The sequence below is a fragment of the Seriola lalandi genome, unplaced genomic scaffold (assembly GCF_002814215.2).
Source record: "Seriola lalandi dorsalis isolate HSWRI2012SDOR001 ecotype SW California unplaced genomic scaffold, Sedor1 jcf7180002053982, whole genome shotgun sequence".
In the NCBI taxonomy this organism is placed as follows: domain Eukaryota; kingdom Metazoa; phylum Chordata; class Actinopteri; order Carangiformes; family Carangidae; genus Seriola; species Seriola lalandi.
In genome coordinates this window covers 155,332-169,696 of record NW_019524535.1, presented here as the reverse complement: position 1 = coordinate 169,696, position 14,365 = coordinate 155,332, and the positions used below count along the sequence as shown (strand labels likewise).

The window sequence follows — 14,365 nt, the reverse complement described above, 5'->3', positions numbered from 1 at the left end:
AAAAAAAAAAAAAAAAAAAAAAAAAAAAAAAACCTCCTTTCAACTCCACCACACCACAGTTGCAACAGCCCTCTCTTCACTACTTCAATTGCATTTTTAGACTACTGCAAAATAATTCATGCAGAAATGAGACATAGCAGGGCACTGGGTGCGTGACTTGACAAATTCTAGGGCAACAAAGCTAGTGGGTGCTTCAAATTGGATACACTGGATTTGTTGTACATGCACAACACTCCTGGGCAAATTATGTTTACTGTTTAAGACCAAGCACTGATGAGAAAAAATGACTTTACTTCAGGTTTTCATTAATGACTAAGAAGAGAACCACAATATTTATCAAGTGTAATTTAATTTAAGTCCCAATGGGTCCATTAAGAGTCATTAGGCACAGCCATAACAGTTGATTGTATCTGCTAAATTGACCAAGCACCCCTTAGAAAATAGACATTTAGACACTGGTGAAGGACTGCATAATAAAAAAAAGAAGGTAATTTCTTACCCTAGGGTACTGTTTGGTGGGAATGAGTACTCGCTCTTTGAGTTTGAGATTCTTGGTAGCAAACAGGTCCAGATATGCTTCCTTCTCTGGCTCTTTCTTGGTGTCACCTTTCTGGATCCTCTCAATCTCTGCAGACAAGAAAAATGTCTTTGACCATGTGGCACTTTCAGAAGTACACATAGAAATGTATTTGCGGTGTAAACGAAAAATAAGCCGCATCTGACGTTATCTTGTAGCAACCTGCAAACCAATCAAAACAAAGCTTCTTTGTATTCTGTGTCTTGACTGAGTACCAAGCCCTTGGATCACACACTCTGTATCTCTTTGGCACTTTTGTGCTGAAAACAACATCATTTTTATTGCATCTGTGCAATAAATGAGCTATAACAATTAACGTGCCCCGCAGAGATGAGTCTGGGTCTGGGAAGCGAAATGGAGCTATTCAGTGAACTCGTAATAACGTTAAGTATAATTAACCGAAACGGATTCTTGCACATTTGAACATTTATATAGGTCATTGAATAAGTTGATATGCCGCCAGAGTTAAATAACCCAATCTGACACCATTTTAACCAGAGGGATTTGACCCACATCGCTAACATCCACGTGTTCAGTGCGCCATTGTTCAGGCCGCTATCTGTCTCTGGGACCGGGACAACAAAAAGAAAGTAGGCCACACGCCCTGCTCACGCAAGCTAGCCAGTGTTAGTCCTAATAAGATAGCGACTGATCACACTACCTGCAGAAATAAGCTTCATGGCGTGTGTGAACGAAGAATCCAAGCTGTCCTTTTCAGCCAGGAGCTCCGGGAGGTACTTGCTGTCTTCCATTTTGATTTTCTTCTGTGCTGGGCTTGACTCGATGACGGACTCAGATTTGCTCTTATTAGCATTCGCTTGGTTCATAATGCACTAGCACGGCCAGGTTAACGAACGAAGCCTTGCTAGGTTCGTTAGCTTCGCCTTAAATCGAAACTGCGGCCAAATAGATAACGGCAAAAACGGTCACGCCACACAACCTCCGGTTTCTTTCCGTGGAAAGTCGTTTGGCTCTTGTCAATGGACAAAGGAGAGATGGCGCAGCTGCATTTGAGTGAGATGGGAGGAAGGGACACGGGAGGAGACAATGACGTCACCACCACCGAGGAACAAGGTAGAGACGAAACTTTATGGAGCAAGTTGGCTCTTTTGCTCTGTTTATTTTCTTAACAGGTGCGGGAATAAATGGGCCTCTTTGGCAAGATACACAGTTATACTGGTGGCAGTGAATTCCGATAGTTAATTCCCGTTTCATAAATTCATATTAACAAGTATTAATGCATCTCAAGGCAGTCAGACATTGAGACAAACAGCTCTTAGCATAACGGAAAAAAGACATACATGATTAATGAATCAAGTGAATAATTATCTTTTAATTCAATCAATAGAGTCATTCAACATGTACGAACAGCAGCATGTATAGTTTAACAACTGTCACTGAAGTTACTGTGTTCAATTGCTAATTTGGCCCAGAGACATATTTGTAATTAAGTTTAAACTTTTTCCAGCGCAACTGCATTTTATGTTGCCATGCACGTTTCTTCTTTCAGCATATTCCACCATTTGGCAAAGATTGATTACTGCCTACTACTTTTTTTCTGCCTCAAACTTTGCGTTATCCCTGCGCTACACTACTTACTGTTGTTGAACGCATTGTGCATGTATATGGTAGGTGACAATAAAGATTAGTTAAACTGTTATCCTCCACAATGTTTTAACGGGAACTTTGTTTTTTTATCATCATCCACACACCATTGATTTAGATTACTTTCAGATGAGGTATTTATTCAGAACAGCTGTGAGAAACTGCTGGATTGGTCAGTCAAATCACAAGCACAGCCATGAACCTTCTCTATTATGTAGTGCACAAAAGTGTTTTCTTGAATATGCTCGTATTGCATTTGATGTTTCACTGCACAGAGTTTGCTGTGATCATGTCTGTCAGGTACCATTTTTCTCCTCTGGTTGAGCCTCTGAGGTGAGAGCTCTTGCTGGCCTTATTGATGTGGTTTGATTGGAGGCTTGATGTGAGAGCTGCAAGTTTACCCAAACCCACATTCCATGATGACCACATAGACTGTGGTTGCAAACACACATAAGACATAGCTTTCCAACCCAGAGTTTTACACAGGAGTAATGTACTAGTAATGACTAACAAGTTGACAGTAGTCTTTTGTGAATGAATCTCTCAACACCAATTTTAATTGACCTCCCCTGACTGTTAATACAAGCACAACATGCACTCAGACTTAGAATATAGCATATTTCTCAGATGGCAATCAATCTGTTGCACTTCAGCCCATGTACTCCAAAAGAAAACCCCCTGCTCTTCTTTTGTGTTGACTTAATAGAAGCATTTTTCCTACATATTCTCAGATTTCAATCATATGAACAGTTATAGACACAGACCATGAAGTTCACAATCCTATCTTTGTGTGCTTGTGTGCACAACTTTAAATATTGGCTGACCTGACTGAACAACTTACATCAACCATAGTGTTGTGAACAAAGAACAGATCAACTCACATTTATATATATAGGCTGCTATATATGTTTCAATAATTCAGAGAGAAGGTGAGACAGTTTCTAATATGTTGCTATGTTGTGTATGTGACATATGGGCATTATTTTTTTTGGATATTTGTGATATAATTCTTTTCTCAAAAGTAAAGGCTGTGTCCCTCAGAAGGACTTAATATCCATAAAATATTCAAAAGTGAGATTTAATTTTAATTTAATGTTCTAGCAACCATTTAATCGCCCAAGAAAAATAAACATTTGTTGATTTATTTACAGTGATCAGTAAGGCATCAACACAATTTCAATTTTGAAAAAGAATTTGCAAAAGCATTTCAGTAAAACTGGGTCAACAAAAAACATTACACTCTTCAATCAAATTTTTACTTTTCAATAATGACTTTAAATTAAGAGTTCGGTTCAATGCTACTATTCCTCATTTAAATTGAAAGTTATTATGATTTCTGAAATAGTGTATCTCATGAAATACCAGCGTCATATAATTAATCTGTAATCCGTCAGTCATAAACAGTTCACCCCAGAAGTAGAAAACCTGATATTACAAGTCAATAATCAGTGCCTTACATAAAAAGGCCACTTAAACTGGCCATGTAGATATTCCAGTTCCATAGAACCAGGAGTGTGATCTCCCTCTGGAGCTGTCATCAGATATCAACAATGGCAAATATCTCTGGTTTTTCTTTATCATGGATCTGCATTGCAGAGTATGTGATGGCTTTCACCTCTGTTCCCTGGAATGGCAACACAGGACATAACACTTAAATCGCTTCAATTATGTACCTTTCATTCTTAATCTTACATAATTCCTCTATTAAATATTAATTCACTTCCGTCAATAGCTTACCTGTGGATGCTTCTCCAGAGAGAATTCTTCACCCCACCTTTAATAAACAAAAGTAAATCTAGGTTGTGAGAGAGCAGCTTCAGGGAGAAAAGAATTCATCCACATTCAAACCGTTTATAATTCAGTGATCTCTTGTATATGCTACATTACTATACATGCAACATTTTTCAAAATAAAAGGCAGACAGCACACATTTGAATCTTTTGCACACACATCCTTTCATGATGATCTATGACAGTTTGGACTCAGAGTATGTGTATGTGTTCAACAGTCATAATAAAAACCTCTATAGATCACCCATAAAATACAGATGATAAACAAAATAGTGTAAACATCTAATGCTAATGGCCTTAAAATCTGAAGAAATTTAGTCACACAAACACTGCTACCACTGTGGGTAATAATAGATGGCAGTGACCAGTATTCTTCAGCTGTAAAAATGTGGCAATCAAAACTCTGATGTGCAAGTTTTCAAAGTAACATTAGACAACTACCAAAGCTGTAAAGGCCCTTCATGTTATTAGGAACAGGTAACCAGACTTACCCAATGGAGCGGATCTTGAAATGCATTCTGTCTATGTGCACCACTTTGACTTCCTGTCAAGAGAATAAAATGAGGAAACAAGTGATTACCACATAAGGTGTTTTCATAGTCTGTGCATAAACAACATCCTATTACATGTTTCAAGAAAATGATGCACTGCAGTGTAAAAGAACTCAGTGTATTTTGTATATTTCTGGAGTATATCCCAGCATACATCAAGCATAGGACAGGGAAACACTAGGACAGAACAATCTCTCACATACAAATTATGGGTTAACAGTCTCTAATCCATTTGACATTGTGTCTTTGTACACCTGCGTGGCTGTAGCAAGAACAAACTCCACTCAGAAAAAAACAGGGCCCAAAATAACAACATTGTTTGCAGCGATATGTCCACCATCACACAACTAACCACTTACAAACACACTCACCCTGGGAACAAAGAAGAGATCTGCACAAAACTTGTATAACCAGTCATCTAGGAAATGGAAGAGAAGAGACTCCATGTCGTCACCTTTTGAGCAGGCGATGAGGGGAAAAGAGTAAACATAAGAGTTTAATGACAGTACAACTGATAGAATAGTTAGGACTGAGGCTTGTGTTGAACAGACAGGGACTCTCACCCTGTGACTCCACTTCAACGGTATCAATTGGTTCCACTGTCTCTGTGTCCGTCATGTAGCCAAACATGCCCATGGCACATTGCTCGAAGGCTTCTTCCAGAGAATCTCCCCAGGAATGAATTCTGGGAAGAGAAAATGTGTGTTATGATAACGATGACCGCCGAAGAATAACAGAGAAACATGAGATCTGACAAACACTTTACGAAAATATCACACTCACTGTACATCTGCTGTATGATCCAAATCTGTAAAATTAACATCACAACATGATCACACAGAGCAAGTTGATTTCTTGCTATTAGACCAACTTCATGGAAACATTGAGGCTAGGTATGGCGTATGGCTACATTATTCATAGTAACTTGAGACTTACATTCATATTTCTTGTTGATTGGCGGATATTTCGACTTGACAACTTTCTGTGCCTGGGTCAGGTCTAGCGGACGATCGTCCATTGTAGCTATAGGTCTGTTTAACGTCTAAAAAGATAAACAAACCTAATCTTCACCATGTCGGTGTTACAACCGGGTTACAACATGGAAATCAGGAGGAGGTTCCGGATGTAGCAATAGTAGTAATGTGATGCTGTGATGACTTCCTGTCCGCTTTGGTGAACGCTGATTGGCTTGTCACCTTCTATGGAGTTGGCGCCATTGCAAGCCTCCGTGCTGTCTTCAGAGCGCTCTCCTCTCAAAAAATACTACTCTTTGCCAGAATAAGCGGTTTAACTGCGACGTAATGGCTGATAAAGACGGTAAGAGTGTGAATTAGGTGACTATGTCTGTGTGTGTGTGCACTGCAGAGTGACAGAAAGTACGAGTCCGGATGGACCGGTGGTTGTTGGCGCGCCGGCCAGCATCTCCTTTCATTGTTAGAAACCAACCAGCCAGCTAGCTGATAGCTAACGTTAGCTGCTGACAGGCTGGCTACACAGGGCTTTTAGTTTACGAGTGCAGGTTAACTCACTTTTCCACATGGGTTGAAGTGTTGCTTAGGATCCCCCCCACAGACTAATGGGGATTTTGTATTCGTGAAGCTAACTCTTTCTACGCGTGCTAACGTTAGCTTATCAGCAAAATAAACCAGGTTTGCTTGCTAATGTGAATTAACCAAGGAAAAGACTTGGTTTAACTCTCCTTAAATGCATCGCAATATCCTCTGCTCTGTCCAGGGGAATTAGACGCTTAGTTTTCATCGCTCTGTGTTGCTGGCTAATAATACTTTGCAGCTGCGTTTGACGATGCTGTGGAGGAAAGGGTGATCAATGAGGAGTACAAGATCTGGAAGAAGAACACCCCTTTCCTCTATGACCTGGTTATGACTCACGCCCTGGAGTGGCCCAGCCTCACCGCCCAGTGGCTGCCAGATGTCACCAGGTGAGTGTTGCACCCTGACATTCACCAAAACATGACAAGAGAGAGGTCTGGGTGATGTATGTGTTATGTTCCTCTTCACAGACCAGAGGGTAAAGACTACAGCGTGCACAGGCTGGTCCTGGGGACACACACTTCTGATGAACAGAATCACCTTGTGATTGCCAGTGTTCAGCTCCCAAATGATGATGCTCAGTTTGATGCCTCACACTATGACAGCGAGAAAGGAGGTGAGGGATATTATATGATATTTTAACATAAACATTACTGTCTTTCATTGTAATAAACTGTCATGAAGTTCTTATATTAGGATGTTGTGGCTCACAGTTCTTGTCAATGAAAGTTAAACTTTGCTGAAATCTTTAATGCTTCAGAAAATATAGGTATGTATTTTTGTTTTTTGTAATATTTTGGTTAATCAAATACACTTTCCCATACCATACCCCATTTAACATGCTTAGTAGAACAGAATTGCTTTTCATACATGTACTTTTGCAACAACCATCTTATGTATATGCTGTTCCTTAATTCAGAGTTTGGAGGTTTTGGTTCTGTAAGTGGGAAGATAGAGATAGAGATCAAGATCAACCATGAGGGAGAAGTGAACAGAGCGCGTTACATGCCTCAGAATCCTTGCATCATTGCCACCAAGACCCCCACCAGTGATGTGCTGGTCTTTGATTACACGAAGCACCCCTCTAAGCCCGGTAAGATTACAGCCCAAACATATTTTCTGAAGAGTTTTCAAAATAGTTTCTGCTCAATTTTGTCACATTGCTTTTATTGGTATGGAAGACCCTTCAGGAGAGTGCACCCCAGATCTGCGGTTGAGAGGCCACCAGAAGGAGGGCTATGGCCTCTCCTGGAACCCAAACCTCAGTGGCTGTCTCCTCAGTGCCTCTGATGACCATGTGAGCAACCTCTCATTATCTTCTGTTCTTTTTAATGTTTTGGTCAGTAGGCCTCGGCTGATATTCGATATTATCAAATACTATTGAATATCACAATACTTTCTTGCTATATGCAATATCTTTAAGATCATAATGTTTCTGTAAGATCATTGAAATTTTATTTCATTTTATTTTTGCAGTTTTGCACAGTCTTCCCTGCTGCCAAGTCTGATCCTCATTTCACCGCTTGCTGACTGTACATTGTGCCTTAATGTGTGACAAAACATTTAACTGCATCGCTTATACCTGAAATATGAAATACAACAATATAATTATATTGAACCCCAACCTCCCCTGGGACAATATTGGATATTGTTCAAGCCTATTGTTAGTGCACTTTCTTACCCACCCCCTGTTCCTCTGTTCTCTCTTGCAGACCATTTGCCTGTGGGACATCAGCACAGTGCCCAAGGAGGGGAAGATTGTGGATGCCAAGACCATCTTCACAGGCCACACTGCAGTGGTGGAGGATGTCTCCTGGCATTTGCTCCATGAGTCACTCTTTGGATCTGTGGCTGATGACCAGAAACTCATGATGTGAGCAGCCCTTATTTTGATCCCAGAATTCACCACCCGCTGTGGAGAGTTGCTGTTCAGTTTCAACTCTTTTTAACAATGGTGCCTTTGTCCGTTTCGGCACAGCTGGGATACGCGGTCCAACAACACCTCCAAGCCCAGCCATGCAGTGGATGCCCACACTGCTGAGGTCAACTGCCTGTCCTTCAATCCCTACAGTGAGTTCATCCTGGCCACTGGGTCTGCAGATAAGGTAGGTGCACGCCCCGCACAGCTGTTAAACAGCAAGCTGCTGTACAATGATACATGATCTATTCTTATACTCTCAGTATAATGAGGTGAATCAGTGAAAGCGGACCACTTTTATTTTTAGACCGTGGCTCTTTGGGACCTAAGGAATCTGAAACTAAAGCTGCACTCGTTTGAGTCTCACAAAGACGAAATCTTCCAGGTAAGAAGTGAATCTCTGATCAGTTACATTCATTTGACATACAGTATGTAGCAGAGTTATCGTTTGGTCGATCTGTATGGGCTCAAAATAGGGTCAAACTTTTATTTGATCTTGTAAAGTGATGTTTACAAATAATTCCAGAGTTTGTAGTTGTAAATCAAACTTTGTAAACCTGTAAAATAAATTTGCATGAGATATTCATGTTTGTACAGCTGAAGAAAAGATTTGTTTTTGTGGCGAAAAAAGAGAGAGACAAAAGTCCCTTTGTCAGCATGTGTACAGATTCAAAGCAGAAAACGGTGCGTGAAAGTCATTCAAAAGTCAATGTTCCAAATGTAACACTGATGTTACAAGTATGGATTATGACCCCGTGTTTACATCTGAATCTGGCTGGACAATGACCGTCCAATCAAAAAGTAGAGTCCAATCAGAGCGCATGTGGTTACGTTACCTGAAAGGTGTAGATTTTCAAGATGTGCATAATTTCCTTTTGTCAAGTACAAACTTGAACTTCTCTTATTTATTTATTTATTTATTTATTTGTTTGTTATTATTATTATTATTATTATTATTATTATTATTATTATTATTTATTTAGCAGGTGTACAGGTTGATTTACAACTACAAACTTTGGAATTATATGTTCACTTCGCTTTACAAGCTGAAAATCCTCTTTGACCTGAATTTGAGCCCATAGATCTGGAGATGGTTGTAAACACTGGCTGGTAGATGAAAAAATTGAGGCTTAAATGAATGCTGTGGGCCACTGACCATGTTGTGGAATGGGGCCTGTTTGCCATTTAAGCCACTTGTCTTGCCCATGGCTTTATGAGATCAAGCATGTTATAATTGTTATCTATATGATGTGATTCAAAGGGGGGACTAGAGAACAGCCAAAAGGCAACAGTCAGCCCACTGTTTCTGAAAACTTTTAGTGTTGTTGATAATGCTACTTTTGATGACTTTAATGTTCATGTAGTACTTTGTAGCAGAAATGAAACATCCAGTCCATTTCACCCCAACAGGTTCAGTGGTCTCCTCATAACGAAACCATCCTGGCCTCCAGCGGCACAGACAGAAGGCTCAACGTCTGGGACCTCAGTAAGATCGGAGAGGAGCAGTCTCCGGAGGATGCTGAGGATGGCCCTCCTGAGCTGCTGGTCAGTTTTATGGTTATGTGTGCAACCTTTTTTATTTTTTATTTTAAAGGTTCCATATTGTAGAAAGTGAGATTTCCATGACATTTTCGATTATAAAGCGGGTTTAGGTGCTTTATAAATACTGTTAAAGTATCAAAGCACTCAGTCCACAGAGACGCACACACAGCCTGTATACAGAAACTGCCTTATAACAAGTCATCAGGACTTGTGTAATTAGGTGATGTCTCAACTATACAGTCACCGTCCTCAGCCTTTTTTTTTTTTTTTTTTTAAACTTTATTAACAACGTGACACCAAGCAGTCATTCTGTTCCTGAGCTCACAAGTTGCAAGACAAAAATGTTGTGAAAACGCTGCACAATCATTGGATGTCAGGAAGCCAGTATATCACTTCCCAAGGAGAGTAATATTAGAGACCAGTAGCTAGAGTTTATTTTTTCTGAAATTTCAGCATTTTAGGCCAAATATGTCCGTCCACAATATCTTCTTTTGGATATCAAAACCTTAAAAAAAAAATCTGGAAAAATACAAAACATGGAGCCTTTTTTTCAAATTGAATTTCAAGCGCTGGAGTAATCCCTCCTGCTCTGTTTGTCTTTAGTTCATCCATGGAGGACACACAGCTAAGATCTCAGATTTCTCTTGGAACCCCAACGAGCCGTGGGTCATCTGTTCTGTATCAGAGGACAACATCATGCAAGTCTGGCAGATGGTAAGAGCCTTGTTTATTGGCAGGGGTGTCAGAACTTCATTTAATTATGTTGAATCATAAGACCATGAAATAATAGACATAATACGAAGAGAACTTTGATATTAAAGTGCATTTATTACAATAATCAGAACAAGTTACAGTAAATATTTCTAACATGTTCTCCAACAGGCTGAAAACATCTACAATGATGAAGACCCAGAAGGTGCTGCAGATTCAGAGGTTCAAGCATGAGTCCAGTCTCCACGTCTCTTCGTTTGACCTGCTTGTTAAAAATGGATCACATTTCCAATGTTCGGTGCATCAGCAGTGATGTCTTTTTTTAAAAAAAAAAACACAAAAAAAAACATTTTGGGCAGCAGTGGTTTTGTAGAAAATTAAAGAATAAAATGCTGCATTGTCATCATGTTGTGAGGTATTTAAAATACAGTCTGTATCGGTCAGATTTTTAGATCTTTAGTTTTTCAGACTCCCAGTAATCCACTCCGGTTTGTGACGAAACCATCACAGATGAGTCCATCATCATTCAGGTTTGCATAATGATGGTTTCATTTGTTTCTTCTTGATTAGTTGTGCTGAAAGCATTTCTACAGAGATCCATTTTTAATAAAATTGTACATACTGTAGGTTTTTCCTTTTTATTTGCTTGATATTTGTAGTAGGAATTTTCCAGATTGTGTGTTGTCACTTGTATGTGTTTTTTCACTGCATTTTTTTGTTTTTCTGTGCTGCATCTGATCTCTTGTGTACTTAAGTATATTCATAATAAAAAATATTTACATTAAATCAGTTTGCTTTGTTTTTTGATACAGCATATCATATGTTAAGCTGTATGTAAGAGAAATTTTAGGTAATGAGTCTGTAAAAGCGAATAAATACCAAGTTTGAATTATACTGCATATTAAGTTTTAGCTGTTTGACATGAAATGAAAATGCAAAGCCATGGTTTGGTCAAGTGTAGATATCCTGGATAAGAATATCCACTGGAAATAGAAAATTAGGTCTCTTCCTCTGTGGTGGTTTCACTCGCTTCATCACAGCCTCTATAAAATAAGGCATTCATTAGTCATTGTTTTTATCCTGGTGCTCAATCTGTAGTAAAATTAACTGGTTTAGAATAAACGTACCTCAGAAATGTCAGCTCTGTTAATAGACCATCTCTAAGATCCTCCAAGTCGTTCTTAGATTTTCTTTGAACTTCAAACTCCACTTTCAGTTCCCTCAGAGTGTCTTTTAACTTCTCCACAGTCTCCTGTGGTAAAGTGGAGAAAAGTCTTGGTCTGGTTTCACCTCACACTCTATATTTGGCATGTCGTACTTGACCTGGGTCACTAACCTTGTGCTGTGTGACGCTCTCCTCTCGCTCCCTCTCCATCAGAGAGATCCTCTGCTCCAAACAGGATCTCTGCACCTCCAGTCTCTGGATGTCCTCTCTCAGGGGCCCCAGACTGGCCCTCAGGTCCATCGCCTGCTCCCTGCTCTTTCTCAAGGCATCCTCCCCAATCTGCCTCCTCCTCAGCAGGGCCATGAGTCGAGGCTCGTACCAGCCCTCCAGCGCCCTCACGCTGCCGCTGAGCCGCCGCTGCAGTCTAACAGATGCCTGGCGGCACTGGCTGACGTCGCTCATGGCCCTGGGCCTGCGGAGCTTAGTGGCCTGGTCCCTGAGAGAGTTGAGCTGGCTTTTTTGGGCCTCTTGGAGCTGGGACAACTCCTGAGTGAGATTTTGGATGTGGGCCTTAAGCTCCTCCTGCGGACAGATGTAAAATAGAAAAGACAGACATCATAGATAGATAGATATATAGATAGATAGATGAATACTTTTTTTTTTATTTATCCCCCAGGGGAAATCCATGAACATTTAGAAGATAATTTCTGATCACGATTTTATTGAAACCTTTTGGGATTTGTGGTAATGAAACAGGTAAAAAATGGCAACTATTCCCAACAAAACAGTGCAGAAGAAAACAATAAAAACTAGTTCATAGTTCAAGTTTCAAGTTCTAGTTTCCAACCTGATCATACATTTTTATAACTTGTTTATTAGCCAAAATTATTCCTTAACTTGTTTACACTTCCGTGTGTTCTCACCACCACCATTATACTCAAGGTGTATTATTATGCTTGATGTAATTTGTAAATATTTGTATTGTAAATTTGGTTCCCTGCATAATGTATTTTATCTTTTTACCCCCAGGATATGATTTTAGATATACCCTTTCAGTTTCAGCACACCCCTTCCCAATGACACACCTCAGTAAATCAATACTCTAAATCCAGTGGTTCCTACCTGTGTAACTGCAGACTGAGCCACCTCGTACTCGTGTGCAGCCAGTGTCACCTGGCTCTGGATGCATTCTCTGGCTGTGGCAAACAGCTTCCTCTTCACCTGCTGCACTTCCTCATAAACAGCCACATAATCCAGCTGAGCCAGAGTGAGCAGCCTCTGTGTCTGCACCACCTTCGCACTCAGGTGCTTCACAACTCGCAGCATGGGTTCCTGTAGAGAGAGGAGCTCCCGTATCAGCTCGTCCCTCTGCTTCTCTTGACGGGACACTTGCTGGATGCAGTGCTCGAACAGCTGGCCCAGGTTGTCCATGACAGCCTGGTCCATTTGCGTTGTAGGGTGTTGTGTACACTGATCTAGGAGAATGATCGTCTCTGTTTCAGAGTCAGTGTGGCTGCTTTCTGTGATCTCTCCAACAAATCTAAGTTCCATCGACGAGTCCTGAGTGGAATCCACATCTTTTTCATCCTCTATTGATCGTTGATTGTCCATGAGCTGCTAAGAAGTGAACTAGAAGGAAAACGTCATTAATCAAATCAACAACATCAATAACTGAATCTCTCTAATCTGGTCATTCATTTCAGGTTAATTTGCATCAGAAAAATCCATTGTAAATGTGATCAAGTTAACGGTGTTAGCTGCAAACCTCAGAATGAGTCAGCCAATCGTCACACAGGGGAAGACCTTAAAAAGCCTCGGGTCATTGTCAAAAATATCTCATACTAATCTTACTTAACAAATAGCAACAATTCATATTAACTGATATTTCTACTCACTTTGTTCGGAGGTGACAGTCCAGATAGATGGTGCAGACAGCTGTGGACACGGTTTGCTTTAAGCTTTAAGGACAGCTCAGCAGTGTGTCTGTCTCCAGGAAAACACAGTCACACTTTGTGCTTATTAATAACACCGGAGGCACGGGGGGGAAACTCTATCTAAGACTCTCATACCCCCACATGGGATCACAAACTGTGTCAGTGCTGAGGACTGACTGGCCTACATGCTCTGGATGCATCAGCAAACACATGTCTGGACCAGCCTGGGCGCCACAGAGAGCTATATTTACACATCTTTACTGCCTGTTTTTAGGTTCATCTGAGGAAACTATCTGAGCAATAAGTTTCCTCAACTTCTTACCTGAAAAACATGCTTCCTGCTGGACTACAGCACAGGCAGAGGTGGAAACATTAGCAGGCCCATGCAGATTGTTTCCTCCAGTATTGAGTTTGCATGGTTCATGATTGCTTATAGTTTTTTGCATGATGCCTGTCGAACTCCTCACAGACAAACAAACATACACCAACTGATAGATATGCAAAGAGGAATTTCATGACGGAGACAATTTGAGAAAGAAAGTATGAGTGTATAGTATGTATAGTATGCAAACATGCCAGTTATGTATGTTACTCCAGAGTGCATCACCTATGCCGTTGTCACCCATTTAGCCAAACAAAACCATGTATCTCCAAATTTGTAATTTGTTTCTTTCATGAGTTGGGGGAAATCTAATGCCTCTTAAGATAAATAAACAGTTTAAAAACCATGGGATTATCTAAAAATGAAATGTATTGTCACAAAAATGAAATTAGGGTCGTTTTTATTGAGTCATGAAAAGTTTATGTTTCGGAGATACATGGTTTTCATAGGGCAAAGACATGTATGCATGTTGTTCATTTATTGTTGCCTGCCTTATGTTTGTTGCCATAGTTTGTACTGTTTTGTTGTTTTGCAAGAATTAAACAAACAATAAAAGCACATGCATAGGTTTAATAATGAGGGAAAACAGTTTATACCTGTTGGCAAAATCCAAAATGCAGATAATATAATTTGCTTTAGA

General features: G+C 40.1%; 4 protein-coding genes across 6 annotated transcripts in view; 1 reads left to right on the top strand and 3 right to left on the bottom strand.

Moving 5' to 3' along the window:
• The window catches only part of khdrbs1a (KH domain containing, RNA binding, signal transduction associated 1a), a 5,662-nt gene extending 4,258 nt beyond the window's left edge, over window positions 1–1,404 (bottom strand). For both annotated transcript variants that reach the window (XR_002760599.2, XM_023402734.2), the window contains exons 1-2: window positions 1,239–1,404; window positions 500–627 (exon numbers count right to left, since the gene is read on the bottom strand). Coding sequence is in view for 1 of the 2 variants with exons in the window: in XM_023402734.2 (XP_023258502.1) it covers window positions 500–627; window positions 1,239–1,404 (294 nt within the window). In the remaining variant the exon portion in view is untranslated. The remainder of the gene's footprint in view (window positions 1–499; window positions 628–1,238) is intronic.
• Window positions 1,405–1,518: 114 nt separating this feature from the next.
• On the top strand, window positions 1,519–11,030 carry LOC111652462 (histone-binding protein RBBP4). 2 transcript variants are annotated; one of them, XM_023402731.2, is made up of 11 exons: window positions 1,519–1,651; window positions 6,315–6,462; window positions 6,544–6,689; window positions 6,993–7,166; window positions 7,255–7,370; window positions 7,786–7,946; window positions 8,052–8,178; window positions 8,299–8,376; window positions 9,402–9,536; window positions 10,137–10,247; window positions 10,416–11,030. In XM_023402731.2, exons 1-11 carry the CDS (start codon window positions 1,558–1,560, stop codon window positions 10,476–10,478), a joined length of 1,353 nt encoding a protein of 450 aa, XP_023258499.1. In that variant the 5' UTR covers window positions 1,519–1,557; the 3' UTR covers window positions 10,479–11,030. The 2 variants fall into 2 exon arrangements, with proteins under 2 accessions (XP_023258499.1, XP_023258501.1); XM_023402733.2 differs by lacking the exon at window positions 1,519–1,651 and adding an exon at window positions 5,692–5,840.
• tslig1 (tRNA splicing ligase complex subunit 1) lies at window positions 2,709–5,637 on the bottom strand. The gene is made up of 7 exons (XM_023402736.2): window positions 5,460–5,637; window positions 5,307–5,331; window positions 5,087–5,208; window positions 4,895–4,977; window positions 4,464–4,516; window positions 3,920–3,956; window positions 2,709–3,806 (listed from the first exon to the last, which is right to left on the bottom strand). The coding sequence occupies exons 1-7, from the start codon at window positions 5,539–5,541 to the stop codon at window positions 3,720–3,722; spliced, it is 489 nt and encodes a 162-aa protein (XP_023258504.1). The 5' UTR covers window positions 5,542–5,637; the 3' UTR covers window positions 2,709–3,719.
• On the bottom strand, window positions 10,342–13,678 carry LOC111652464 (syncoilin). The gene is made up of 5 exons (XM_023402735.2): window positions 13,305–13,678; window positions 12,532–13,038; window positions 11,581–11,991; window positions 11,372–11,496; window positions 10,342–11,287 (listed from the first exon to the last, which is right to left on the bottom strand). Exons 2-5 carry the CDS (start codon window positions 13,018–13,020, stop codon window positions 11,242–11,244), a joined length of 1,071 nt encoding a protein of 356 aa, XP_023258503.1. The 5' UTR covers window positions 13,021–13,038; window positions 13,305–13,678; the 3' UTR covers window positions 10,342–11,241.
• Window positions 13,679–14,365: the final 687 nt, after the last annotated feature.

What these genes read in the sequence shown, in the direction of transcription:
- LOC111652462 (XM_023402731.2), top strand. Translation starts at nt 1,558, where the DNA reads ATGGACAAAGGAGAGATGGCGCAGCTGCATTTGAGTGAGATGGGAGGA. An exon ending in CACCACCACCGAGGAACAAG is followed by an intron (nt 1,652 to 6,314) that starts GTAGAGACGAAA and finishes AATACTTTGCAG; the next exon opens with CTGCGTTTGACGATGCTGTG. An exon ending in TCATGCAAGTCTGGCAGATG is followed by an intron (nt 10,248 to 10,415) that starts GTAAGAGCCTTG and finishes GTTCTCCAACAG; the next exon opens with GCTGAAAACATCTACAATGA.
- tslig1 (XM_023402736.2), bottom strand. Translation starts at nt 5,541, where the DNA reads ATGGACGATCGTCCGCTAGACCTGACCCAGGCACAGAAAGTTGTCAAG. An exon ending in CGTTGAAGTGGAGTCACAGG is followed by an intron (nt 4,978 to 5,086) that starts GTGAGAGTCCCT and finishes CCTGCTCAAAAG; the next exon opens with GTGACGACATGGAGTCTCTT. An exon ending in TTCAAGATCCGCTCCATTGG is followed by an intron (nt 3,957 to 4,463) that starts GTAAGTCTGGTT and finishes TGTTTATTAAAG; the next exon opens with GTGGGGTGAAGAATTCTCTC.
- LOC111652464 (XM_023402735.2), bottom strand. Translation starts at nt 13,020, where the DNA reads ATGGACAATCAACGATCAATAGAGGATGAAAAAGATGTGGATTCCACT. An exon ending in CTCAGTCTGCAGTTACACAG is followed by an intron (nt 11,992 to 12,531) that starts GTAGGAACCACT and finishes ATCTGTCCGCAG; the next exon opens with GAGGAGCTTAAGGCCCACAT. An exon ending in ACAGAGCTGACATTTCTGAG is followed by an intron (nt 11,288 to 11,371) that starts GTACGTTTATTC and finishes CTTATTTTATAG; the next exon opens with AGGCTGTGATGAAGCGAGTG.